At 31.8% G+C, this 27,971-nt stretch overlaps 2 protein-coding genes across 20 annotated transcripts in view; both read left to right on the top strand.

Annotated features, from left to right (window-relative positions):
• The window catches only part of LOC105144179 (uncharacterized), a 72,998-nt gene extending 52,254 nt beyond the window's left edge, over positions 1 to 20,744 (top strand). For 11 of the 15 annotated variants that reach the window (XM_087406209.1, XM_087406190.1, XM_087406201.1 and 8 more), the window contains 11 exons: positions 794 to 865; positions 1,904 to 2,069; positions 2,871 to 2,980; positions 3,624 to 3,799; positions 4,172 to 4,388; positions 5,063 to 5,184; positions 5,634 to 5,810; positions 12,273 to 12,587; positions 13,088 to 13,339; positions 18,268 to 18,401; positions 19,722 to 20,744. In XM_087406209.1, the coding sequence (XP_087262335.1) occupies positions 794 to 865; positions 1,904 to 2,069; positions 2,871 to 2,980; positions 3,624 to 3,799; positions 4,172 to 4,388; positions 5,063 to 5,184; positions 5,634 to 5,810; positions 12,273 to 12,587; positions 13,088 to 13,339; positions 18,268 to 18,401; positions 19,722 to 19,908 (1,928 nt within the window). In that variant the 3' untranslated portion in view covers positions 19,909 to 20,744. Of the gene's footprint in view, positions 1 to 793; positions 866 to 1,903; positions 2,070 to 2,870; positions 2,981 to 3,623; positions 3,800 to 4,171; positions 4,389 to 5,062; positions 5,185 to 5,633; positions 5,811 to 12,272; positions 12,588 to 13,087; positions 13,340 to 15,143; positions 18,020 to 18,267; positions 18,402 to 19,721 lie in introns of those variants that run through there. The other 4 variants (XM_087406196.1, XM_087406210.1, XM_087406229.1 and 1 more) reach the window with 4 other exon arrangements.
• A 239-nt stretch (positions 20,745 to 20,983) lies between these two features.
• LOC105144182 (copper homeostasis protein cutC homolog) lies at positions 20,984 to 24,222 on the top strand. 5 transcript variants are annotated; one of them, XM_087406320.1, is made up of 3 exons: positions 20,985 to 21,101; positions 21,185 to 21,254; positions 23,313 to 24,222. In XM_087406320.1, the coding sequence occupies exons 2-3, from the start codon at positions 21,231 to 21,233 to the stop codon at positions 24,042 to 24,044; spliced, it is 756 nt and encodes a 251-aa protein (XP_087262446.1). In that variant the 5' UTR covers positions 20,985 to 21,101; positions 21,185 to 21,230; the 3' UTR covers positions 24,045 to 24,222. The 5 variants fall into 5 exon arrangements, with proteins under 5 accessions (XP_011051218.1, XP_087262446.1, XP_087262448.1 ...); XM_011052916.2 differs by having other exon boundaries at positions 20,984 to 21,254; XM_087406322.1 differs by lacking the exons at positions 20,985 to 21,101; positions 21,185 to 21,254 and adding an exon at positions 21,360 to 21,429.
• Positions 24,223 to 27,971: the final 3,749 nt, after the last annotated feature.

Genomic DNA, 27,971 nt, shown 5'->3' with positions numbered 1-27,971 from the left:
TAAATGACCAACCGTGGATTCTATCGTCTCTCCATCTCGTCGCTAATCTCTCTGAGGTCAACTTTGTGCGGACAAAGTGAGCCCCAATCTTCAGCCAGAGTGTATTAAAGGGACATAAAAACATAGATATATTTTGATGGGAATGGACGAGAAAACTGGAAGAGATAAAGTTTGCTTTCTTGGTCTCGTCGTCAGTCATAAGTTTCTTTCGCGCCACGATTAACGACGTGCTTGATTAATTCCAGTCGTCGCAAATCATAATTATAAATATTCATTTGTCCTTCGTTTTCTATATAAAAAACGTTTTACAAATTCATCATTCGAATTCATCGTTTTCTATATAAAAAACGTTTTACAAATTCATCATTTGATCAAATTCATCGTTTCCTATATAAAAAACGTTTTACAAATTCATCATTTGACAGATATATATCTGAATATATGATGAATTTGTAAAACTATAAACAATTAAAAATAAGATTGCATCCTTGATATAAAGATAAGTAATAATGATAAGAAATACGTCTCGGTTTTCTGTGCAATGAAGACAATAGTATATGGAATTCAGGTATAATAGTGTAAGGCTGCCTTAATGTGCGGACATAACTTAGAAGGCCCGAGTGCATCAGTGGGTCGTCTAAGATCCAGTTTATTAAGCCCCTTAGCACAGGGGCTAGAATTACAGTTCTCTTTTCTTCTCTTCCCCCTCGTATAATTACGTGCAAGCATCCGAGCGCTGAGAGAACGAGAGGTATCGTTAATGTGACAAAGAGTTGTCTTGTGAACTCCGCAGTGCGACCTCGAAAGCCGGAGCTGATCATACGGGAGAACGAGCCGAAAGAATTGCCGCCCGATGTGGTCAGAGGTAACGACAACAGCAACAACAACGTTCGACGTGTGTGAGTGGCGTGGAACGCGATCTGGCGATTGCTCCTAACGCTCAATGTGCCCCTTTTGCGAGTGGCTTTTTAACCGTTGATTGGTTGCTGAATCGAAAATTTATCTGTGCATCAAATCGCGTAACGTATCCCGCATTGGTGTGCCGATTAATAAAACGGGACATGAATCATTATTAACGCCGGTCATTTCATTAGTCGGCATGTATTTCTCGGGATCTACTAAAGCAATATAAATTACTGATACATTCCATAGAATTACGATGTAATTTGTACATAATCTTGCTCTCGATATTAAAATTAATTTTTTTGTCTGCATGAAAAATTGGCCAACATCATTTAGTGATAATATTCTTAACGCTCCATGTATTAAACTCACGAACAAAATCTCCTTAATTAGTATATTTTAACATATTGTATATACGTGTCTGCTTATGTGTCTTCCTTATTTCATTTAACTCGGTCAGAGTTTTTAAAAAATTTATTTAAATATATGAGAGTGTGTCATACATATATAATGGTTTGCAAAATTGCTAGCGAATTGAAATGAAGAAATAAATATTGCTATTTGCGAGAGATGTGCGATTGTAAATCGTAAGAATGATATTACGTTATATACGATATATTAATAGATCTCGAGAGTAAACAATTGGATAATATCTCGTCGTAGTGGTATGCGATGTGACATCCATGGGAAGAATGTAAGAAATTTGTAAGAGTCGTAACATGATCGATGTTTGAAATTGAATGCTGTGGCTCATATTTGACCTGATGTTATCATATCATGACGATAGGTTCAACTCTCTCTTCTTGATATGAGTCCTTTTAACTCTATCCGATGCTTTTCAAAATTTTCGTGTAGTGTGTGCAACTTTTTCCGCGAATTGTCGTACTCGAGTGGTCTAACAAATTTATCGTCGGATAAAAAAAAAGAGAGGGTGTTGAAATGTTTGAACAACTGTGAGTATCGCTAAAAGAGAGGAAGTAAGAAGATTTCTGAATTTCAGCTTCCGACAAACCTGATCTGGGACTCGAGGAACTTTCAAGCTTAAACGTCAAGTCGCGCTTCCAAGTCTTTGAGAAAGCTAGTACGGAGAACACCAATGAGATCGAACGATCACCATCACAAATCGCCGTCAAGAGATCACCCAGCATCCTTAGCAAACTGGCCAAGTGAGTAATCGGTGACATATTTCTTAGGATATTTTTATAAAATAAATTATTTTAATTTAAAAAATCTGTATATTGATATTATAAAATTTCTAAGATTTTCTCGACTATGTTTATACATATGTATAAATATATATAAATTAAATAAATATTAAATAGTAAAGTCAAGTCTTGTCTTTCTTCGATAATATATTGTTCTCTCTACGAGCAATGATAATTTTAAAACATGAATACCGTGACACAAATTTACTTCTGTTGAAGATAATAATAAGCCTGTAATTTTGCCGGATGAGCATTTCTCGAAATGACAAAGCATACAATTATTAATTATTGCATATATTTTTTACATAGAGGATTAGAGTAATAATTCAAATCTAATTAAAAATAATAAAAATTTTAATTCGCGAAATTGTTCCACTTATAAATATAATCTCTCTCTCTTTCTCTCTCTCTCTCTCTCTCTCTCTCTCTCTCTCTCTCATTATAATATTTTATGATTTGGATTTCTTATAATTAGTATATATTTATCAAAAAACGTATTAAAAGATCTCGAGATATTGTGATTATATTCAGATTTTTATTATGGCGATTGTTAATTTGAATATAAATTGATGATTTTATTAGTATGTTATGTGTGGATATAAGTCGGTATAAACGAGGTTTTCATGGTATTTAGCAGTCAGCAGTTTCGTTTTTGTAACTTGAAACTCGAGAAAATACAGAGTAAATGTGTTACAACAAGCGTAACGGCGCATTCATCGTGTGCAAAGTATCTATAACTACTGCGTATGTTTTCTCATCCAGATTTCAAGCGAAAGGCATGGACATTGGCGTGGCAGACGAATCTCTCAATGGTATACCTTATGAAGAGTCCAGCGAAAGTGAGGATGAAGTAGAGGCAGAAGAAACCGAAGGTAGTCAATAAGAAAATACTGTCAATTAAAAAAGAAAATACGCAATAAAAATCTATAGATTTATTAAACTTGTTGAATATAAATTTTCAATTTAAATACAAATTTTTTAATCTGTCTCTGATAAAAAAAATTGTTTATATGTCAATATTTTGACTGTCATGCGTATCCAATTAATACACATCTATGTGGGTGCAGGATAGAGTTTGAGTATTCAAGAATATTAGTTATTGCATAGAAAAATAAATTATTTTAACTTATATTACGTATCATATAAGCTTACGTATCTCATCATATTTGTGTCATAATTTTGTAATAAGTATCATGTCATTGATTTGTAACTTACGACTTCGTTTTTTTATCTTTTATGACGAAATTTAATGATATTGATTCACAACATACATTATATTGCTTGTTATTTGAGATGATATTTATTATCCTCACCTCGCGTATTTTTTTATGCACATAGATTGAATATCCACAAATAACAAATATTAAATTTTAACAAGTCTTACCAATTTACATTTAATTTATGAAAGTTATGTGTATAAAGTTAAGTGTATAAAGTGATATGGTGTTAGGAGATTGATTATAAAAATCAAAGTATTAAATTGTATTGTAATTGTGTTTATTTTTTCCATTTTAGAAGTGGAATCCGAAATCGTGAAGTCAAAACGCACTACACGCGAACGACCGATCAGCTTTTCGAAGATGGACGACATCAAAAATCGTTGGGAGAGCACCAGCCAGCAGGGAAGACGCGAGGTTCAGCGCGAGGCTAGGAAGGAAGAAATCGCAGGAATCCGTTCGCGATTGTTCTTGGTAATTTCAATAATTTTATATGAAACTATAAAGGATAATATTACAATAAGATCGTAAGCTTTATTGTTATTATTTTATGATATTATTGGTTTAAGAAAAAAGTCACACGTCCGTTATAACGGTTTTAATATTAACGCAGATGTTTGTATCTTTTTTATTATCATTATATACGCGTGTAATGTCATAAAAGTGTAAATTGAACTGTCAGAGAACAGCTGCACGCGTTTCTTTCTCAACGTTTATATATTGACCTGTTTTTTTCTCAGAAACCTGCTCTTTAAATACGACAGATTTTTCCTTTACATTGCACTTTGCTGAATTTAATTTAAAAGATGCCATTTTTTTTAATTTCTCTTTTCCTTCGATTTACAGGGTAAACAGGGTAAGATGAAGGAAATGTATCAACAGGCAGTAGCTGGAAGCGACCGTGTTACGAAGATAAACGCAGCAGAGGAGATTCAGCACTCGACTACCCACGCTCGTTCCCTCAAAGAGAGATTTGAACGGGGCGAGCCAATCGCAGCGTCAGACGACGAAACTGATAGTAAACTGAAACCGGAGAAAGCCGACGAGGAGGTGATCGCAGCAGGTATAAAATGGACTTTCAGCAATTAAATGACTTGCGAATCGCGAAGACTAGAGAATTGCGAAAAGACGTCAAGATGGTAATTTGAAACAGACTGACGAAATGTTTGATCGCACTACTTGTTACACTACATATAATTGTGATTATATAGGAATGGAGAGGAATTACGTGATGAACTTTTTTTTAGAAGTACCTATGTAACGAAAGTCCAGTCGCAATGAGAAATATATAACAAGTGTTTTCGTCGTTTGTATCATTTCATACTTTGAAGATATAAATAGTTATTCATAGTTGCGCGCGCGAGAATGAAGGCATTTAATAATTTTTATATAATAATTCTTCAGATTAATAATTCTTAAAAATCTTATAGTTATTAATCTATACCTGTCTTATATGAACTCTTTCGAGAGAAAAACTCAAAAGAAAGTAACCTAGTATTTCTTATAATACGAGACGTTCCGCGCAAAAACTCTCTACTGAATAGAAGACTGTGTTAAGAGGTCATATTATTATTTGTCGACTTTACATGAGAAATTATTTTTATTCTGAACAAAAATAGATTATGAGTTGTCGAATTGCGCAGGATGAAAGTATCTTTACTAATTGACAGTTTGAATTTATGAATGATTTATGATAATCTATATTTATAATAATATATGTTGGTCACGCAAACACAGGCATCAGCAGGAAGTCCCGGTCACTCTTTTTGGAACTAGATGCGACTGCAGCAAAAACAGGACGCCCAGTGACGCCAGTTCATCCAAAAACGCCAACCGAAACTTCACGACGTGCACGAGATGTAAGTCTAGTTACTTTTATCTGTTATACATATTATATTTTTATTATATTTTTAATTATAAACCCAAAGCTCACTTTGAAAATTATTAAAACATGAATTTATCTGCTAAAATTACGAGACTAAAAGGTTTCTATTTTTTATATACAGTCTTTTAAACACTTATAGCTTGGAAAATTAATTCTAAAATTATTAAAATATGTATTTTTTCTTAGTAAGTATCTATATATTAAAAAATTTAGGTAATAATTTGTTTAATATAATTTCTTCAATTCAAAAGGTTTTAGATTGTGACATTGATTAGTATAAGATTCAAAGTAATAGTTAAACAAAGAAAATATATCTTTGAGGCAAATGTGTCTCACTTTTGAACGTGAGGTTTTTCACTAAACGCACATGCAATATCAATAACGCGTTCAGTAATGATAATTTCTGAAATATTTGTGAGAAAGGCCTTCATGGGTCGTCAAGTCTCAGACGATGTGGTGCGCAGCTCAGATGCGACCGAGGAGATCCAAGTAGAAACGTCGGAAATTTCGAACAAGTTCAAATTCTTCGAGTCCTATAAGGAACCGGAGAAACAGCGGAAGCAATTTCGCATTACGCCGCCTCGAGACGGTCAAGTCAAGGTTCGATCCTTCGACTTTATTGTCGTTGATTGATTCATGTCTGTGTTAATTTTCTCTAACAATCTTATGCGTGTCAACTAATTAAACGGTCATGATTTACTATATGATTTATTTTATGGAGTGATTTTGCTTAAGAATTTTTACCGTCTATGGAATTACAAGAATGTAGTAAGCAGGAATATTTAAATACCCGAATTAAAGAATATAATTTTATTTTTATCGCTTAAATTATATTGTTTATTTAATAATGACTGACTATTATTAGACTAACAAAAATAGACATATATAAAATTTTTATAGTCTATTGCTGGAGAATTATTTTAATGACTCTCTTCTATTTGTGAAAGTAGTATTATCGTATATAGATATATATTTATATTATATGCCGAGTATATTGCATTTATCAATGATATTATTATCGATTTAACCTGAAGGATTTTCAGGTTATTGATAAAGAAAAAAATGTAAAGATATCTTAACACGATTTATATTATTATTAGAGATACAAGAGATAATTCGTATTGTAAAAGGAGATATTGGTTTGCCCAGAAACAGCGTGATCTCATTTTCAATTAAGATAGGAGAAATATGTGCGCTCATACGTGTTTGACTGTTTTAAATTGCATCATGTCTTTAATCATCCGCATTTTATGTACGTTCTATTTTTTTGTCTGACTACTAAAAACACTAACGTGGTTTTGTATTATTTTCCGATTACATAACTCTCCATTAAATAACATTTATATCTTAATTGCTCAAAATTTGTCTAAAATATTAACTTCAAATTTTAGTTAAAGATAATTATAATTATTATTAAAATTATGATTGCCATACTTACATAATTAAAAAGTAAATTTCAAGTTATTTTTTTTATATTAAAACGAGAAGAGTTATTAGAGCCTAGCAAGATAACTTATGCTATAATAAAACTTTATTGAAATAATAAACAATTTTTAATAACAATTTTTAAACGTTTCGATCTTTTTCAGACTGAATAGGACTTTCTCGTTTTAATATAATTAAATTTATTCCGAGTAAAGCCGTCTTACATATATTTAATTATTTTTTTTTTACTTTAGATCGAATCCAAGATTAAGTAACACCTGCATTTTCTTTGACTCCCCTTATTTGATATTTTATTGCAGATAAAACAAATTTTCCGAATGATAAAAAAGTAATAAGGCATTTAAATTATACTTTTTATAAATAGTATTTTTGATATTTCTATTATAACAAAGAAAATACTCCGAATCATAAATCTTATTTCAGATATTGTATGTATATCTTAGGAATGAAATATTCGTATTAGAATTTAAATGAAACATTTGTTATTTTACAAGAATATACAAATTTTTTACATGAATATGTATAAATATATATAAACATATATAAATATATATAAACGTATAAATATTCATAACGTGTATAATTATATATGAAATATGTCCATACATGTTTATACATCCTTCTTCCTTTTGTAAAATTAATTTTTAGTGTAATAGAAATAATAATAGTAATGTGAAAACATAAAAAATAATTAAAGAGATTTTCGCATGTTTGTTTTAGAAAAAAACAAGTTTGGAAAAATGTAAAAAAAATTGCTTATACATAATTATGCATAAAAATTATCTTTTTAATTATTTTTAATGTTTTCACGTTACTATTATTATTTCTATTACATTAAAAAAAATTTTACAAAAGTGAAAAGAATGTATGAACATGTATGGACATATTTTATATATAATTATACATATTTACGAATATTTATGCATGTTTATGTATATATTTATACATATTTATACATGTTCATGCATGAAGAATTTTTTACCGGGATAGCAACCCCTCATGTCTTCTTTCATCTATCGATACATCGCCGGCGTGAGACGCGAGTTTATCGATAATTATCAAAGTCTCACTATCGTTCGCGGATGCGGCTTAATAAAAGAGGGCCTCGTGCATCTCTTGGGGAACCGGCGGCAATGCGCCTCGCGCGGAACGCACGACACAACGAGTCGATTCCAACAAACCGGGCTGTCCTTGAACCCCTCTCCCGAAGTGGTCAGCGCAGCAGCAGCCATACTTTTACCGTTAGTATTCCTACATCCTTCCATTCGTGAAGAGCAAGCGGGGCAACATAAGCGGACCGGGTACCAGCGCGTTGGGCACGGGAACCTTAACCGAGGGAAGGCGCGACGCGCGACGAGGCCTCTCGCAGGAACTCACACACACACACGCGCGCACACACGCACACACACACACACGCATACTCTCAGGGGAGGAGGGCACACACCGTCGGTCCCCTATCCTCTTGTGAACGGCATAGCAACCGGCTGTCGCGCCATCCGTACGAACTTCTCACGAATCGAAGAGAAGGAGAGCCTCCCTCAAGAAGCGCGCCGAAGTGGCGAACCGGACTCGCGCAGTTTGAACGACGACGCTCAGTCTCGTTCCGCTCGCCGAAGGGGCTTTAATAATCACGGAAAGGTAATTATCGGTCCGACGAACGCTTCGGTTACGTTCTGTAATTGCGATAGGAAATACTGTGCTTTTAACACACTTAGTTATCCGAAGTTTCTTCTGAGCGGCACATTTCGAAAAAAGTGGTGCAAAAAGCAAGCTGATGAATCGTTAATGCCTAGATATAATGAGCGTTTCGGTTCATAGTTAACGATCTGCGAATAATTTACATATTCTTCTTTGAGAGACTGTGAAATTGGAGACTTAATGCTTGGGATTCCGGTTATAATTGAAGATTTTTTTTTTTTATTAATATCTTATGAATGACATATTTATTTATAAGATCGACAGGAAGACTTTCTGGCAATTAATTGGAAAGTAATCAATGCGGCGGTTAATTATGCTCTGCGATTGCAATCAATTTTTCAAGATACCGTTTGGTAATCGAGGTTCTTCAAGGAGGAATATTGTGTTCTACTTTCCATAAAAATTATATACTTCATATACATGAATGTTCCATTTACTTCGGAGTATTGCTGCGCGATTGGATTTTTCGGAGTACTGTATTTGATATCTAATATCCAAGCTTTCTAAAAAAAAATTGCAATGTTTGAGTTTCAATTCATGGCCGTTACGACAATTGAAAATAATTTCAAATAATTAATTTGCACATCAATTAATTGTTTAATTACATTTGCATTCGATTTATATATTAATACACTGAAAAAAATCTTAATTTTAAAGAAATATTTCTTTGCTCGTATTAAAAAAAAAATTATTTCTTTGGATCATTAAAAATTTCGTTGAAAATAAGATATTTTGTACAATAAGATATCGTTTCAAAGAAATAATTTTTTTTAATACGAGCAAAGAAATATTTCTTTAAAATTAAGATTTTTTTTAGTGTATAAATCGCAGATCGTATTTTTCGGAATATTATCTGTATGTTTGTTAACATACGAGATCATAATCATAAATTATTCTGTATCGAATGATGTATTCTGATGCGTTTGCAGATACAGCGAAAATTGCGTGAGACTTTCATATGAAAGTTTCAATTACTTCAGACATATTTAGAGCGAACGATTAATATGTGCAACCGCAATGTGTTTTCATCGAATTGTTAATTGTTCGTAAGTGGCCACCGACTAATATACAATCGAGATCTCTTCGTCGTGTGATTATAAGAGCGTTTCCGTCGACGATGAAGGAACGGACGTCGCTCGGGGGGGCGCAATCTCGACGTGGCTTGATTTGCCGCTTGACGTGCCGGCAGAGGGATACCGTGTGATCAAATATCCTTTCTGGACTGATGATTTTATGGAATTCCGTTGGAAGTACTCTCCCGTAGATCCTCTCGACTCCATTATCACAGCGCGAAATCCGACTAAGATATTACTAAGCGTTCTTTTTTCGTTTTGTCAGGACCGAAAATAAAATTGTAATCTTCAGATTAGTTAATTTAGAAACTTCTCAAGCATTTTTAATTTAGAGACTTCTCAAGCATAATTTAGAGACTTTTCGAAATGTTTTTCATTTTAGAGAATACAGAAATATCTTTGCAATAGCACCATTTTTACAGTTAATTTTTTATTAATTCTTTATTTTTATGATTTTCTGTGTAATATTCGCATTTACAATTTCAATGTAAAAAATAAATTGTAACATATGTAAAAAATAAATTGTACATAACTCGTTTATGTACTGTGACGGGAGATTTCCTTAATTCAAAACTAAATGCTATCATATAATCTAATATTGCACGGGAATTATCGGTTTTCTATTTCCTGACGTTTTCAAACGAAAATTCTCACTGGATTCATTTAACGTTTATTTATTATTCAATATCTTTAATTGATTTATTCAATAGCACTGTTCGACAAAAATCACTTTTCTTTCTCTTCGAAGTGTCATAATAAATTTTCCGAAAATTTTTTCGCGTTGAATAATTGTCAGAATTTGTGTAGCTCATCAGGATGTTGAGTAAAATGAGGTGAAATGGATTTTTAGTCATTTTTAACACTTTTTTTTACAGCAAAATAAAAACTTGTTTTTTAAAGTTTACATCAATGTGCAATTTTATCAACGACATCGTGTTCAATGCAAAAAAATCTTTAGAATATGTAATACGATATTTCAGAGAGAATTTGATTGTTACACAATGTAATTTTAGATCTTTTTTCGGTTCTATCTTTCCATTGCAAAACAATTAAAAGCGATTAATTAATAAATAATAAATATGCAAAGAATGATTTGATGAAACGTATGATACACAGTCACTTTTTTCCTCTTTAATTATACGAGCTGTTTATTTCAATTTTAATTACTTTAATTATTTCCTTCCAATTATATATATAACGTGCCTATTTTAAATTCTTAAAAATTTTGTTCTCAAAATAAACGACTCACACTTTTTGCTGCAGTACTGACTCGTTGGCATAAACGAGAAGCGAATGGACAGATCAAGTGACGGCAATTGACCGTTACAGAGTGCGTATACCACTCTTAAACCTGTCAATTTATCGTCATTAAATGCTAACCTTGAAGCGGGTACTGCAACCCTTTTGTCTAACTAAAATCGATTTGTCAACAGTCCTAGTCCCGATTTAAACTAGCACAAGGGTGGTCTTCTTAAAATATTGCAAGACGCAAACAACCTTCGATCACTCTACGTGATCAGCAATCAGGTTTTCAACTTACCTGACCCATTTGGGTTCAGGTATAGTATAAACGTGGACAGACCGATCAGGCGATTCAGAAGGGTCAAAACCTTTGTCTCGAGAAGAAAGACTCTGTTTTATATAATAGAAACCCATATATTGCAGTATCTTACAATTAGTTGAAATGTGCAAAGCATGCTAATATTTATTAATTTACTTATGTATGTTGCATGGCTTCTTATTAATTTATTTTTAATAATAAGCACATCAATATTTTTCAAAATTGTAATTTGAGTGCAATTGAATTTTTTATCCATGAATGTAGCTATTTTTTCTTTAAAATGTTATTTAAGTTCTCAGAAATATATTACATTTACTGATATCATTATAACATAATATTTTTTATTAAAAGAAAAAAAGTCTATATATGTACTTTCTACATGAGATTTATAACCGTACCACTCACGGTTGACTCAGAATCCTCGAAGTGACTCATGCCGGATACGATTTGTAAAAAGAAACATTTCGGCCGTCAATCTCCAGCTTAGCTGGGTCCTCCTCCAACGTATTATGACTCAAATATTCAGTTTAAAATTATCAAGCGATAAACAATATAGGTGTACTCTTAATCGAGCATCATCTGTCCTTGTCGTCTTATCATATAATCTCTCTACGAATTTTGAAACAGTATCAATTATGTGAATAAATGAATATGGTACACGTCGAAAATATATTCAACTTGCAATAATTTTTGATATATTGATGTTTACAAAATTTGGAAAAGTATAAGAAAGAAAGAAATAAACAATTAATGTACAAAAACTCTAAATACTTACATAAATTATTAATAATTATTAAAATAATTAATACAATTAATTCTTTACATATAAAATATATTTGTACAATTTAATTTTATTTCTTCGATAAAAATAATTACTTTATATTTCAAAATCTATTCACGTTAACTTAAAAAAAATATAGTTAAATTATAAAAAATATATAGTTTTGAATTATATAATTTAATTAAAAGATAATTTCTGAATAATATACAACATACTTCGAGTATGGTTGAAAGTATTCGATACGATGCGAGACGAAAAAATTTGTTAAAGAATTCGTCAACTAGAAATACATTTTTTTATCAAAAAATCAATACATGTTCCGAAGATGAAAGAAATAATTTTATTACGAAACATAGTTCAATATTATCTTATATAAAAATAATAATTAAGTAGAATTAAAATTGCTTTATTTAATAAACTAGCACAAGGGATAACAATGAAGTTATGTGATTTTTTTAAACTTACATTTGATTGTTATGTTAAACATGTATTTTCTTTCGCAGATGGATTCACCGGATCGCGAGATTTACCGCGATCCAGATGTAGTCAGAGCCGACGACAGGGTGGACGAAGTGGTGCGCACAGACACAGCGAGGAAGATGCTGTCCATCTTTCGGCAGATGGAAGAGAACGCGTGCAAGGAAGAACTGCCGGAGGGTCCGAAGCCCTTGAAACGTTTCACACCGCCTCCTGAGGATAAATTCGCCAAAGCAACGGCCTCGGACTCGGAGGAAGGCGAGGATGAAGAGGGCGAGGAAACCGACGGTGATGAAAGCGCTGAGGAGAGAGATCCTAACTACGTCCGTGCTTCCGATAAGGTTTGTGTCTGTGCACTTTTTTATTAACGAAAAATTGAAAAATTTTAAAGAAATACAAAAGATATAAATATATAAGAGAAGGACTACAATAAGAACGATATAAAAGTTACATGTCTCATAACATCGAATTAGTATCTTTCTTAAACTTTTTCTATAGATATTGTTTTGTATTTCTTGCGTAAAACGTTAAAATAAGACTGAATTATTAATTTCAATTATGAAATTTTTGAATTTTTTTTTTGTTCTTTTCTAACAAGTTTTCTTCACGCCATATATATATAATTTCCTAATTATTAATAAATGTGATGATCTACAAAATCTCGAAAGTGGCCAGAGCAAGGCTGTCCTAAAACGTGTTATTAGACAACTTTAAAAAGTCGGCACGAACTTTCGAGACAGGTCGTCGTCCGTTCAAAATTTCGGGAAAACAGCTCTTTATTCCCGATCGACACGACTCCATCCTATAATCTACGGAATCATTTCACCTGTTATCGGGCTAGGTGGAGGACGAATTCTTGAAACAAGCGCAGAATGCGGCGCGCGCCAAGACTCTACGTGCTAAGTTCGAGCATTGGGAGGAGACCGACGGCAAGATCAGCAATCACCATGTCGCCGAAATGGAGATGGCCCAAGGTACAGGCGAGCAGTCCAGCATAGAATCGGCGAGCAGTCTTAGAGCCCGTTTCGAATCTCTCGGCTCGCAGGCTAACGAGTCCCCGCGCACACCGAAGGTTAAAGTCAATCGATTTGTGGTAAGTACATTTTCTTGATCCATATAATCGCGCACGTCTCCTCGACTTGGTCCAATATCATATTGTGACTTGTTTGTGTAATCATCGTTATTCTTCCTTTCCTTCTATTATAATTAATCATTTCATATCACCACTCCTCCTGATTTTTAATTACTATTGATTAAATTTGGAGAACATGTCTTTGATTCTTTTTCTTTTTATCGTAACAATATGCTTTTCTGATTAGTTTATAATTGCGGTAGTGTTTTTCTTTAAAAAATTGTAATATAAAATATATTTGCAAGTAATATTAACATTTTTTAAAATCAAATATAAGTTGAAAAATCATATAACATAATTTTTATCCTACTCTCATTATGTACAGCAATTTTGCGATTTTAAGTATTAGTAATATTTATTTTTAAAGCTAAAATTATTGCAATTATAATCCAATCAGAAAATTAAAATTAAATATCTTTCCCGATAAGTTCCCTTTTTTTATTTTATGGACGATTCGGCATTGTAAAGTATGCGCATGGTGTGATTTTGAATTGTTGTCAGTCTGCCTGTGCTTATATCTGTGTTATATGTTAAAATTAAAGTGTATTTTATTTGTTGAGCATGTTTGTATTGCGTCAAAAAAGTCAAAATAAACAATGAAAATAATATTTTAAACTAATTAATATTTTTTAAATTAACATTTTATTGAGTTAATTGCAGCATTTTGACGCAATTCGAACCAATGCGTGGAAAATGCACGATTAAGATTTTATTTTATTTTATGTGGTTCATTTTTTTTATGTAACGAAAATTTATATATTTTACACTCTTTATTATAATAAAATATATTTATATATATGTGTACATTCTGCGATGAAAGTTAATTATTGCTTATAATAATTTAATGTGATAATTTTTCATCTCATAAATTTAATTTTGCGAACATAAATTCATGTTATTCACTCTCTTTATATTATTACATCTTTTTATGGAACAAATAAGATAATTTCTCATCGCATTACGGCTTTTAATTTTTTTGCAATAATATAGCAATTATATTAACATATAGTACATAAGTCATGATATTGGTAAATGTCTTATAATTGTAATATCGGTATATATTTCTAAGCTATATTTATTTAGTTTTTAATATCCGCGATTAAACAATAAGAATTAAAAATATATTTATTTTAGAAAAATGACAACCTATATTCTACAATAACAAACAATCTAGTCTACATTACTAATTATAAATTATAGATCTAAAAGATATTATAGAACTAAAAGTTATAGATCAATTCATTATATTTCTAGAATTTTTCTTTTGCAAAGAGATGTATTTCTTTACTAACGAAGTGTTGATACGGTATAAAAAGTAAATTCATCATTCAAATTCGCTCACCAAATCTCATTATAACGTAAAATTGATTCTTTATTGTTCATTGTTATGTGATTGAAAAATAAAGGTATAAAATTGCAGTTAAAAAAAAATAAAAATAGCTCGATAACTTAATAAAAGAAAATTATGTAAAACTGAAATAATTATACAAAATTTAACGAATACACATTCCACATTAAGTTCCAATTAAATTTCCTGCAAGTAACGAAGTTTTTACTTTATTCCTTTATTGATTTTTATCGAGCATGATTGATGTGATTATCTTCTTTTTTATTTTTGGCGTTATTGTTCTTACATTTTTTTTCTTCGTTTGAAATCTGCCTGCGATATTTTGGTCAAAATTCTGCCCGCTTGTGTCGTGTGGTAATGTAAAATGAAAGTAATCACAAACAAATCAAGTGCTCTTCTTTTTATGACGTGGAGCAGTAAAGGAAAGACAAAGAAAGGGAGAGACGAAGAAAATACACACCAGGAGATTAATTCGATTACGAGAAAAGTGAGAGAAGAAAGAGAAGAAAATTGATAGAAGAGGAAGAGCGTCGTTGGAACCGCGATAGAAAGGCAATTTTTTTTTAATCTCGTGCATTAAGTAAAAAATAAACGGCAATAAAATGTTCAATTATTGTCGATTATTGTAATGACTTTGCGTTTTCTTAGGGATGATTTTAACTCGAGTTATGTTCGTATAGTACATCTTAGCCTGTAGACTGTATCATATGTTATGTGTTAATACGTTATTGTACTATGAGAATTTGCGCGATTATTAGATTCGTTGAGCGTTTCGTCCAATTGCCAATTAGAATAGAAAATATATGCTATCGCAAAATCAATTCCAAACAGATGGCAATAAACCGTTTGAAGCATAATATGCCAAGTCACGCAAAAGAAAAAGCATGCAGGAATTTAATATATATTGATTTGCAGATTATGGTGTTATGAAAAGATTTAGATTTATTAATCATTTTTTTATAAACATTTTTATTAAGTGATAAATTGAATTGGACAGCTGCAAAATTTTTCATTGCGTGTGTAATAGAAATCTTGCTTTATCAGTAATCCGTAGAAATATTATACAGAAACGCTCAACTTATATTAATATATATAACAGAGAGAGAACTTTATTGTCTACTAATTTACTTTAAACAATAAAAGACGAATATCCATCTTTTGTGTTGTACGTATGTTGACTTTATCGTTGTCAGGAAGAGTCTTTGAAAAAAAAATAAATTCTTTCTACCCACATATGTGCAATGTATTGCTGTAAAACATAAGATGGATTCGTTTTTAAGCAGTGAAATTCGTAACGATGTTATATTCAATTTTTCCTTACTTTGTTAATTTATAAAAGGTTAGGTATCTTAATATTTCAATTCTTATTAAAATAATGTAAACGTTGTAAACTATTATAATACTGCAATGTGTCAAATTTTATTAAACTTTTAAGCGATTTTTTTCAAACTATAATTTTAATTTGAACGGAATCTTTAAAACTGATGACTGATTCATTGTATAATGTGTTTTTTGGATTTTTTTATATAAATGATTTACTTTTTAAAACAATACATAAATAATAATGAAATTATCGAGATTTATCTAATATAAAAGATTAGATTATGTATGAAATATACCGAGCAAATGTAGAAAATGAAATTATCACAATATGAACATCGATAAGCATTTTTGGCTCATTGATATTCAGATATAACGAAATGGTAATGGAATAATTTCAAAGTTCTTTTCTCATCGTTACGATCTTCCTCTGCCGCTTTAGATTTCTAATTTTCATAAGTGCCAAGTTTTATGTTGAATGAAGAGAGAAAGAGAGAGAGAGAGAGAGAGAGAGAGAGAGAGAGAGAGAGAGTGCGAAAGGAAAAAAGTGCATGAGAATGACGAACGAGAAGCAAAAAGTAATGCTTTCTCCAATTTAACGTGTAAAGGTCTGAACAAGGAAGTATCGGGTATTGTCGAGGTGTTTTGGGGCCGACTGGCGGTTAGGACCGTAGCTATTTCGATCGCTTTTACAAGTTTCGAATCTTTTTACAGCTTAGCGCCGTGGTACAGTAGATTTTTATACTCGTGTGGAAAAACGGAAACGATAATTTTCGTTCTCGTGTCGTCGCGTTCGAGCCTGCTTTCTCGCATTTGTGATTCACAATAAACTATTTCGCAAACACGCGTTGTATATTTGCATCTCGGCATCTGTGCAATACGATAAACTATGACTACGTATTTGTTGTTTTACAGAAAGATGCAAATCTATTCTATATATTATTAATCTTACACTGAGAAAAAAATTTACTAAATCTTAATAATATTTTTTTAATAGTACTACTTTGACATTTATTTATAATAAATATTTACTTAATACAAAGATGATAATTAAATTAATAATTCTTATATCAAATATATATATATATATATATACATATAAATACATACATATTTACATTTAATAAATATCTCGCTAGTACTCAAATAAATACTTATTAAAATTTGGTATATTTTTCTTCAAAGTGTAGTTGTATTATATCCTAGATAAAATACATTATTATTTCTTGTGAGTAAAATGTTCTCTTATCAATGGCTTTATCATTTTTGTACTGTTATGTCCGTTATTTTTTATATTCGCTACAAGATCGTGTAAAATGCTATCGCAAATTTTTATAGAAACGACATTTCGCTGCTACTGCTAGATATGAGAACGTCGTCAATGTAGAGGCATGATGCCACTTTCGGCATATTTTATACTTCAGAAGAAGCACAGGGATGTGAATGACTTCGGTCATGTAATATCAGGGTAAATTCGCATTCCTCGAATTTCAAGCGAAGGACCCATTCTTAAAAGAGAGCATTGTATGATTTTTTTTAGATATATTTAAGTACTGTAGAAAGAGAGGAAGAAAGATCGAAAATGTATATTCTCGACAGCGAATATTTCTCCGTCTTCCTTTTTCCGTTTGTGCAATAATAACTTCTTTGTGAATACGCAAATTACGAATTATATGAATTTATTTAAGAGATTTAAGAGATTAGTGTGATTTATAGCAGGAAGCGCTAAGCTGATTTTGATTTGCGAAAGATCTGCTCCGTTGACTGAGATGTTGATGGAGATCTCGCGTGACAAATTGCGAGTCCTTGTTAACGGCCTCTCGAAGTCTTCTGATTTGTATAGCATAGATAGCGATAATAGTCTAGTTTACTGCGTCTTTTAGCGTATCATTTCTATTGATGTATAACGATCTTGTTCTGTTTATCTTTCACGTGTAACATTTATTACGATAATACACAAATGATAAATAAAACAGGTGCTAAATCTATCTGGTAAGGGAGGAGTGGGTAGGATGAAATCAAGGGAAGATCTCTTGATGCGAGAAGCGCGGCATTTCTTCGTCTTCTTCTTCGCGTAGTGTATGTACATATTCCTCTTACGTTAGAGCATCTCTCTTTACACAATCTATCATACATTCAGCATACATAAATCCCCGGTATCCGATTGTTATTGAGGAGTATTCGTAAGAATTAAATTTCCTCTGACGTAACAATCGTATAGGAGATCCAGACAACATGCACGGAGGTGTGCGAGAGCTGCGAGAAAAAGGTCTACCCCTTGGAGAAGGTCGAGACAAATAACAAAATCTTCCATAAGCAATGCTTCCGGTGTCTGCAGTGCAATTGCATTTTAAGGTAATGGAAAAAGACATGTAAACTTCTGCTTATATCAGGTCTATCAGATATTATATACCCAGCAAAATAGGTTGAAATGGATTAAATGGATTCAGATTTTTAGAAATACAGATTCATGAATGTTAAAATAAATCCTTTTCAATCTTTAATGCATTTTTATTTATTTATAGGAATGACATGGAGTATATTTCTATGTTTTTCAAGCTAAAAATAATATTATAGTATTTTGTGTGCATCATGAATACTGCTCAATTCAATATTCTGAATATGAAATACAGTTTTTCAATTTAATTGAATAAAAAAAGTTTTTATTTAAAAAAAATAGACCATAAATGTTACTTAAATCATTCAAAATTATAAGTAGGAAATTTTTTGTTTTAATCCAACTAAGTTGAAAAAAGTTGTAAAAATAATTGAGCTATGTTCTTTTATTTTTTTTTTATTAGAAGTAAAATGAATGATTGATGTGAACACTCGCAAACCAAGTCGAACACAACCCAAATATTACATTGATCGGCGACAGCGCCGTCATCAGCCAAGCGAGATTAGATTATCCGACAATGTTGTCTCATTGTGATGTAAATTGTTTATATTTTATTAGATATTTTTATTATATCTATATAATTTCGTGCATTGATTTAGCTGGTGGTAATTGAAGTAGAGAATGAATAACATGTTTATCAATTGAAGAAGTGATGTAGCGAGTAACATAAAAGATTCATAATTCAGAAATCCCAAGTTAAAATCCCAACGTACGTTATTTTTTAATACCAATTTGAAGTAGTTAATATCAGGTATAATTATTATAAATATCTTAAGAATAAAATTTGTAACCCTTAAATATGAATGTTCTTTTTTTTTTGAATATTAAACTAGTGTCAGCTCGGATCTAATCCATTTTAATCCATTCAATCCATTTTCATTTAAAGTAAGGATTAAAAAAATTTTAATCCATTTTAATCCATTCTCGTTCATTGGGTGTAAGATAAGATTGTAATATATCCTGTACTAAACATATTTCGCTTAAAGAAAATGAAGAGCCTACAAAAGTGTCAAGAAATGCAGTGTCAGTTATCGAAAATGTTTTGATAATTAACATGATGTAAATGTATGTATAAATATGGAAATACTTTTTGTCTGTGGCAGTAATAATATTTTAATTATATTATAATATAATATGTACATACACAAATATTGTAACGTGCGTTATAATCGATTTTTGTTTCTTCTCTATTTCGAATTTTTATTCTTCAATTAAATACAGTTACGAAATTATTGTTAAAGTATAGTTATTATTATATTATTAATGTGTTCAAACAGGATGGACTCCTTCACTCTGAATAACGGCAAGCTGTACTGTATCCCGCACTTCAAACAACTTTTTATTACACGGGGAAACTATGACGAGGGCTTCGGTGTCGACCCGCACAAGAATAAATGGGCGACAACGAACTCCAGCAATTCCACGAGCCCATCACCAATCGCGGTCTCGAACGGCGATCTCTGATTTTCCAAGTCTTCCACCTCAATTCTTCCCTGGCTATAAATCGCTATTGAATTTTAGTCGAATTTTAGGTGGATCTAGATAAAGATTTGAAGAGGGAATAGTCCCTCTCGGAAATACATTTTAGGATGTATGTCAATCATCATGGAAGAGATATAATATCTTTTACAATTTTGCCCTCGTGAATGGTAAATTAGATCCACCTATGGTCAAAACGCGATGATGATTATGATAAATTGTACATTTTATTACGTTATTATTGCGTACATATGAGAACGCGTAATTGTATATTTAACGGTAATTGGAATGAATCGCGATGATTGGAGACTCGCTCCAAGAAAACGGTCTCTGCATGCGAAAATCTTTTCGAAGTGTAAATCTTGCCAAATGAATCGAAAGAAATGCACATGTATTTTCTGTTCGTAAATCGAAAACGTAAATATGATTTAAATTATATCGAGGAAATAATGAAAAATGCGCGCGATTTTTTGGGTTTGTCAAGTTGCGTTGAATTAAAATATATTTTAAAGTTCGTAATGAAAGATTAATGAAATATCGAAGAAATTGATTCAGATATAATTACAATGTGCTATAAAGTATCTTCTCAATTTTTAAACTTTATTGTCATCGCTCACCATAAAATTCGCTTGATATTTGTTACTATTATTATTTTATTGATTTTATTATTATTATTATATTATAATAATTATTAATATTATTTACGTGCGTCGCACTTGGTATTATTTTATTATATATGTTGTATAATACAATATTACATTACGCTTCGTAAATCTTGTATCCGAACCTGTCCCTCAATAAATAAGAATTTTATACATCTATATTTATTATAATCTCCACAATATAAATCTGCATCTAGACTAAAAAATATGATTTATGCGTAGATAAAAACGAAAATTTTAAAACTATATTTATATTGATAGATGTGTTATCGTTATTGAAAAACATTTTAGAATAATTAACTTCGTATTTTTAGTTTCATTATCGTTAACAAATATGATATCGTTATAATTACGCAAAGTATCACGAAAGTAAAATACAGATGGCGAGACTCGCGCATAAGAAACATCGAGCGGTAGCCATATTTATATAGTGCTGCAGCTATCTGTTGACGCATCTCTTTCATACGAATTAAAAATATTTTTTTGCAACGAGTTCTTATCAAAATAAATATATATGTATGTAATTTTGTCATTAATAATGCAAATTTATCAACTAAAAATAATTACTAATGAATAAATATAATATAATTGGAATACAGTTATATAATACAAGCTAATCGAATCTATTTGAAGCTATAATTATTAATGGAGAAACTACTCAAGCAGAAGGTAAGTCAACAATTTTTTATATGCTTCAATGAGTCTTTATCATGTCTTTATGTTATAAAAACAGGAACATTATTCTGAGAATAATTTTTATTTCCTTCAGTCGATAATATGTATTTATAAATTTCTTTGTACACTGTTTTGTCAACATACGATGAAACTTCTACGATGTCGTATGGTATGCACTTTTTGTATATCAATCCTTGTATATTTTTTCTTTATAATGTGAGCGCTATATGTACATTATATAAATATACTAGAACATTATATTGGGTCATCTAAAAAGTATCCACGGTTTTTCACTAGATGGTGTTAATGATCATATATCGGGCAACACTAATCCGATTGTGTCAAACGAACGCGCGTCTGAAAGATGACATTTTAGGTTACATTTTTTGTAAACAAAGTTTGGTGATTCATCAATCGTATCAAAAGTTATATTGGTTTGAAAATGAGTGAAATATCTGAAGAAATACGCTATGTGATGCTTTTTTACTACAAAAAAGGCAAAAACGCAGCACAAACATGCAGACAAATTTGTGAAGTTTACGGCGCGGATGCTGTAAGTGAACGCAGGAGTGGTTTGTTCGATTTCGTTCTGGAAATTTTGATGTCAAAGATCGACCTCGCTCTGATCGGCCAGTCACTGAAAAAGTCGATGAAATTTTGCAACTGGTCAAGCAAGACCGACATGTGAGTTGTCAGGAGATAGCCAATGCATTAAGAATCAACCATATGACAGTTTGGAATCATTTGAAAAAGGCTGGCTACGCAAAGAAACTCGATGTTTGGGTGCCACATGAATTAACGCAAAGAAATTTGATTGATCGAATTTCCATCAGCGAAACACTACTAAAACGCAACGAAATCGACCCATTTCTGAAGCAAATCATCACAGGCGATGAAAAATGGGTGAAATACAAGAATATTGTTCGTAAAAGATCATGGAATAAGCGCGGCGAACCACCACAAACGACTTCAAAGCCTGGATTGATGGCAAATAAGGTGATGCTGTGTGTATGGTGGGATTGGAAGGGAGTCGTCCATCATGAAGTGTTACCACATGGCTTAACGATTAATTCAGAGCTCTACTGTTCACAACTGGATAAATTACAGGAAGCGATTAAGGAAAAACGACCAGAATTGATTAACAGAAAAGGTGTTGTCTTCCATCATGACAACGCCAGACCACACACATCTTTGATGACGCGCCAAAAATTGAGGGAACTTGGTTGGGAAGTTTTGATGCATCCACCGTATAGCCCGGACCTTGCACCGTGTGACTACCATTTGTTTCGATCTCTGTAGAACTCTCTTGATGGAAAAACATTGGCCGACAAAAGAGCTGCCGAAAATCACTTGAAAAAGTTTTTCGCTGATAAACCACAAAAGTTCTACACGGATGGAATTATGAAATTACCCGAAAAATGACAAAAGGTTATAATTAATAATAATCGCCAATATATACTTGATTAAAATTGATTTTCAATAAAGAAAAATTTCATTCAAAAATTGAACAAAATACCGCGGATATTTTTTAGATGATCCAATATTATGATATATTAGATTAAAGTTTGTTTTTATTACATTATTTTTTCTTATTAATTAATAATTTTTTATTAATAATAATAAGTACGAAAAGATAGACAAAAAATATTTTTATTAAACATTAAATTATTTTTATTATTGTTAAGAACAGTTAAAAATATACAAAAAATATAATTAGAAAATATTCGTGAGTCAGTATAATTTTGCTTTAAGTAAATCAGTTTTTTTTCTATTTTTTAAAAATATATAATTTATCATAAAGCTAATTATTAATTTTTTAATAATTTAAAAACCCAAGCAGCACAACAAGTCACAATAACATCAAAGTAACATTAAAATGAATCGGAGGTGATTGAAAAATGATTTTTGATGACTATTCAGAATCATTTCGATATCATAATAACTTGTTGTTCTAGTTAGGAAATTCGTAATTATATTTTTAAAAAATGCAGACGCATCAATATGTATTTAAAAGACATCACCACCTAATTAATCTATTATTTTATTTTGCAGATGGAGATCTGCATCGATTCTTTAGAGTCCGCTAGAAACGCGATAGAAGGTGGTGCTAGCCGATTGGAGGTTTGCTCGGCTCTCTCGGAGGGTGGTTTAACACCTAGTCTAGGTTTAGTTCAACAAATTAAAAGTTTCACGATGATTCCGCTGTATGTTATGATCCGCATTCGCTGCGGTGATTTCATCTACAGTTCCGAAGAGATCGACGCTATGCTGCATGATTTGAAAATTCTTAAGGATCATCATGTAAACGGGTTTGTCTTTGGCGCCTTGACTCCTGATTGCGAGATTGATATTGTTGCATGCGAGAAGATTATTTCCGCCGCTTGTCCTTTGCCGGTAACATTCAATCGTGCTTTTGATCTGACGAATGATCCTGTCAAATCGATGGAACTCCTTGCTGATCTTGGTTTTGAGAGAATTCTAACTTCGGGACAGAAAAATACTGCTCTGGAAGGATTAGAACTGATAAAAACGTTAGTACAAAAAACCCAGAAACTAGTGATTATGCCTGGAGCTGGCATCACAAAAGATAATATTCGTAAAATCATGGAATCCGGTGCCAAAGAATTTCACGCGTCAGCGAAAAAAAGGAAAATGGTAGTCTATGGAGCAAACAGAGTTAGGATGGGCATCAATAACGATGATTTTGTTAACGTGACTGATAAGGAATTGGTGAAAGAATTAGTCGAGATCATTAAAAATGAAAATACACTACGTGAAAAATAATTAAACTTAAAAATATCTAATTATTATCAAATATTCGTGTTTTATGTAATTAAATCTAAATAATATAGATTTAATAATATAGATTTAAGAGTAATTTGGTTATTTTAAGTTAACTGATACATTATCTTCGTAATTTTTGTCCGCACTAATTACATTTTAAATATAGTATAATCAAGTATATATTGGCCATTATTATCTATAACCTTTTGTCATTTTTCGGGTAATTTCATAATTCCATCCGTGTAGAACTTTTGTGGTTTATCGGCGAAAAACTTTTTCAAGTAATTTTCGGCAGCTCTTTTGTCGGTCAATGTTTTTCCATCAAGAGAGTTCTGCAGAGATCGAAACAAATGGTAGTCAGACGGTGCAAGGTCCGGGCTATACGGTGGATGCATCAAAACTTCCCAACCAAGCTCCCTCAATTTTTGGCGCGTCATCAAAGATGTGTGTGATCTGGCGTTGTCATGATGGAAGACAACACCTTTTCTGTTAATCAATTCTGGTCGTTTTTCCTTAATCGCTTCCTGTAATCTATCCAGTTGTGAACAGTAGAGCTCTGAATTAATCGTTAGGCCATGTGGTAACACCTCATGATGGACGATGACTCCTTTCCAATCCCACCATACACACAGCATCATCTTATTTGCCATCAATCCAGGCTTTGAAGTCGTTTGTGATGGTTCGCCGCGCTTATTCCATGATCTTTTACGAATAATATTCTTGTATTTCACCCATTTTTCATCGCCTGTGATGATTTGCTTCAGAAATGGGTCGATTTCGTTGCGTTTTAGTAGTGTTTCGCTGATGGAAATTCGATCAATCAAATTTCTTTGCGTTAATTCATGTGGCACCCAAACATCGAGTTTCTTTGCGTAGCCAGCCTTTTTCAAATGATTCCAAACTGTCACATGGTTGATTCTTAGTGCATTGGCTATCTTCTGACAGCTCACATGCCGGTCTTGCTCGACCAGTTGCAAAATTTCATCGACTTTTTCAGTGACTGGCCGACCAGAGCGAGGTCGATCTTTGACATCAAAATTTCCAGAACGAAATCGAACAAACTCCTGCATCCTGCGTTCACTTACAGCATCCGCGCCGTAAACTTCACAAATTTGTCTGCATGTTTGTACTGCGTTTTTGCCTTTTTTGTAATAAAAAAGCATCACATAGCGTATTTCTTCAGAAATTTCACTCATTTTCAAACCAATATAACTTTTGACACTATTGATGAATCACCAAACTTTGTTTACAAAAAATGTAACCTAAAATGTCATCTTTCAGACGCGTTCGTTTGACACAATCGGATTAGTGTTGCCCGATATATGATCATTAACACCATCTAGTGACAAAAAACCGCGGATACTTTTTAAATGATCTAATATATTGTAGTGGTCCAAAAAAATTATTTTTTGATCTGTGTGTCTAATAAGATTTGTAGATACTTCAGCAAAATCTTTCCGTGTAAAAAATTCTTTTAAGTATAGTTTCCAAGTATAAAATTATTTGTATGATACTATTTAATATCAAATAATTCTATACTTGAAAATGTTGCACAAATGTTACGAAAATTTTTGTAAAAATGTATCTTACATTACATTTAAGAAGTTACAAATCAAAATTATTAAAAATATGTTTCAGATAATAAACAAAATTTCTATCGTAATAAATCCATCAAGATGTCTAATACAGATCTTGTTATTATATATCACTAAACAAGGAAAGTGAGTTAGAGCGAAGAGAGCCCCGAACGTTTCTAATCATCGTGCACGAATTAGCCCTTATAATTAATCACTCAGCTTTCGCGAATGGTCAACAGTGAGATCGTCATTAAAGCAGAGAAATAGATCGCCAATTTAAAAGAAATTTACCATAGTACCTAAATACTATTGTTATCGACAATGAGTTCCGTAAAGCATAATCTTACATTGCGGAACATCTTGCATTACGGATCTTTCGATTATGTTAAATAGCCTTGTCATATTTAGTGAACTTAAGAATCCTAAAAAGCACGTTAAAAAGCACGTTTCATTGCAGATAATTAAAAATCTCGATGGCGATAAAATGAATCTATTTTATTAAATAATCTATCTCCCAGTTAAACAATAACTGCCAAAATGGCCAAGTTTCCGGTCAGTATATATTTTATAATAATTTTTATCAATTTGTTTTTCAGTTTATATTATACGTTATCTAATCGAAATCTTATTATAATCAACAATAACAATGTTTTTAAGGCTTTCGGATATTTTCTTCTTAGAATTACTTCAAATATTGCATATGCCAATGGCATTAATGAATAAAGACACGGCGATAATCCGCAAATCTTCTAGTATCTTTAAAAAAAATAATATTTTAAGTATTTGTAAACTTGATCTTTATTTATAAAAATTTTTTATCTGAGCAATAAAATTGCTCATCAGTGAGAAACTTTTGGCAGTTTGTATATTTATTGAGATAATAAACAGAAATAAGTTTCAAAATTTGAAAAATGTAAAGCGTGATATAGACTCCTCTTCCATACATGAATCGTAATAAAAAATCGAAAGAAATCCAGTCCGACCTCACACGATTCAATAGAGGTTCGGTTCTTGAAACTGTTAGCTGCCTCGAAGGAGTCATGGATCTTCCGATAGTACGCATTTAGGTTCCATTAGAAGTGCGTAAAACCATCAGAGTCTGGCTCGAAGAATCAGCGAAGCGCGGCAGTAAAGACAATTTCATATGCGGAATCTAACAACGATTTTTTGTTTTTATCGCGAGAGAGAGAGAGAGACAGAGAGAGAGAGAGAGAGAGAGAGAGAGAGAGAGAGAGAGAGAGAGAGAGAGAGAGAGAGAGAGAGAGAAGAATGGTACCTCCATTCCAACGAAAATAAATGCAAGTCTTTGTGATTCATGTCGTTGGTCGCGCCGTCGAGCTGCAATTTTCACATGCAAGTTCGCATGTAAAGGTCGTCCGGGAGATAGCTCGGTTTCAATAATTTTCTGAGTTTTTCAAAGTGCGAGAAAAGAGGGAAGATAATAACTCCCTAAATAATAAATAATAAAAGAAAGTGAAGAAAAGAAATAAAGAAAGAAGCATGGTTTATTTCTTAAGATGAGATAAACCGGTATCATTCTGTGGTATTGTAAAAACCTATGCCTTTTCTGTAACATTTCACTATTCTATACTTTATCTTTTTAGCCTATGAAGAAATTAGAATCAATCTATTTCTTTATTAAAATATTGACAATTTAACCACAATCTTCTTTATAAAATATAATATTTTTAGATTAGTTTTCATGTATATGGCGCTAATTGCCAAGCGTTATATTCGCTAGCACCAAGTGACGCTGGACGCGGATTTTACTATTAATTTGAACAACGCTCCTGTATTATTTATTGACAATCTTTTTCCATTTCCGGAAAGAATGGTTTGCCAAAGTATTTAAAAATTTAGATATATGAAACAATTTTATTAGATTATCAAAATAATTACGTATGTTCATGTAACTGCCAAAATATAAAAATTTTTTACAGCATTATTCATCATGCTTCAGTTTAATTCCTACATAATTATTTGAATGGTCCAACAAAAATATTTTCAGATCTGTATCTAGCTAAATTTTTAGATATTTCAGCAAAATTATTTTTTCCATAGCTAATTCTTTCCGTAGCTAGTTCTTAGTATTCACCAACAAAAGGAAAAGTAATAATTTTTTTACGTTTAGGTATATTTTCGTGCTGTAAAAGTTCTTCAAACTAATTTAACCGTCATACAATAAGCATGCGACCGCATTTTACGATTTTATAAACTGGGTCAATCCTAATATTGACAAAAAAGTGATCCATTTCACTGAGAAGTATTAAACAAGAATTTGATAACATAAGATAATCAAGAAAGAGCAAATAGAGCGCCAGAATTAGATCAATGTCCTTTTAGTACGATA

Source organism: Acromyrmex echinatior, chromosome 1 (genome assembly GCF_024713525.1).
Source record: "Acromyrmex echinatior isolate Ae372 chromosome 1, ASM2471352v2, whole genome shotgun sequence".
Taxonomy (NCBI): Eukaryota; Metazoa; Arthropoda; class Insecta; order Hymenoptera; family Formicidae; genus Acromyrmex; species Acromyrmex echinatior.
The sequence above is the reverse complement of the archived record's forward strand: the minus strand, read 5'-3'. Positions and strand labels throughout refer to the sequence as shown.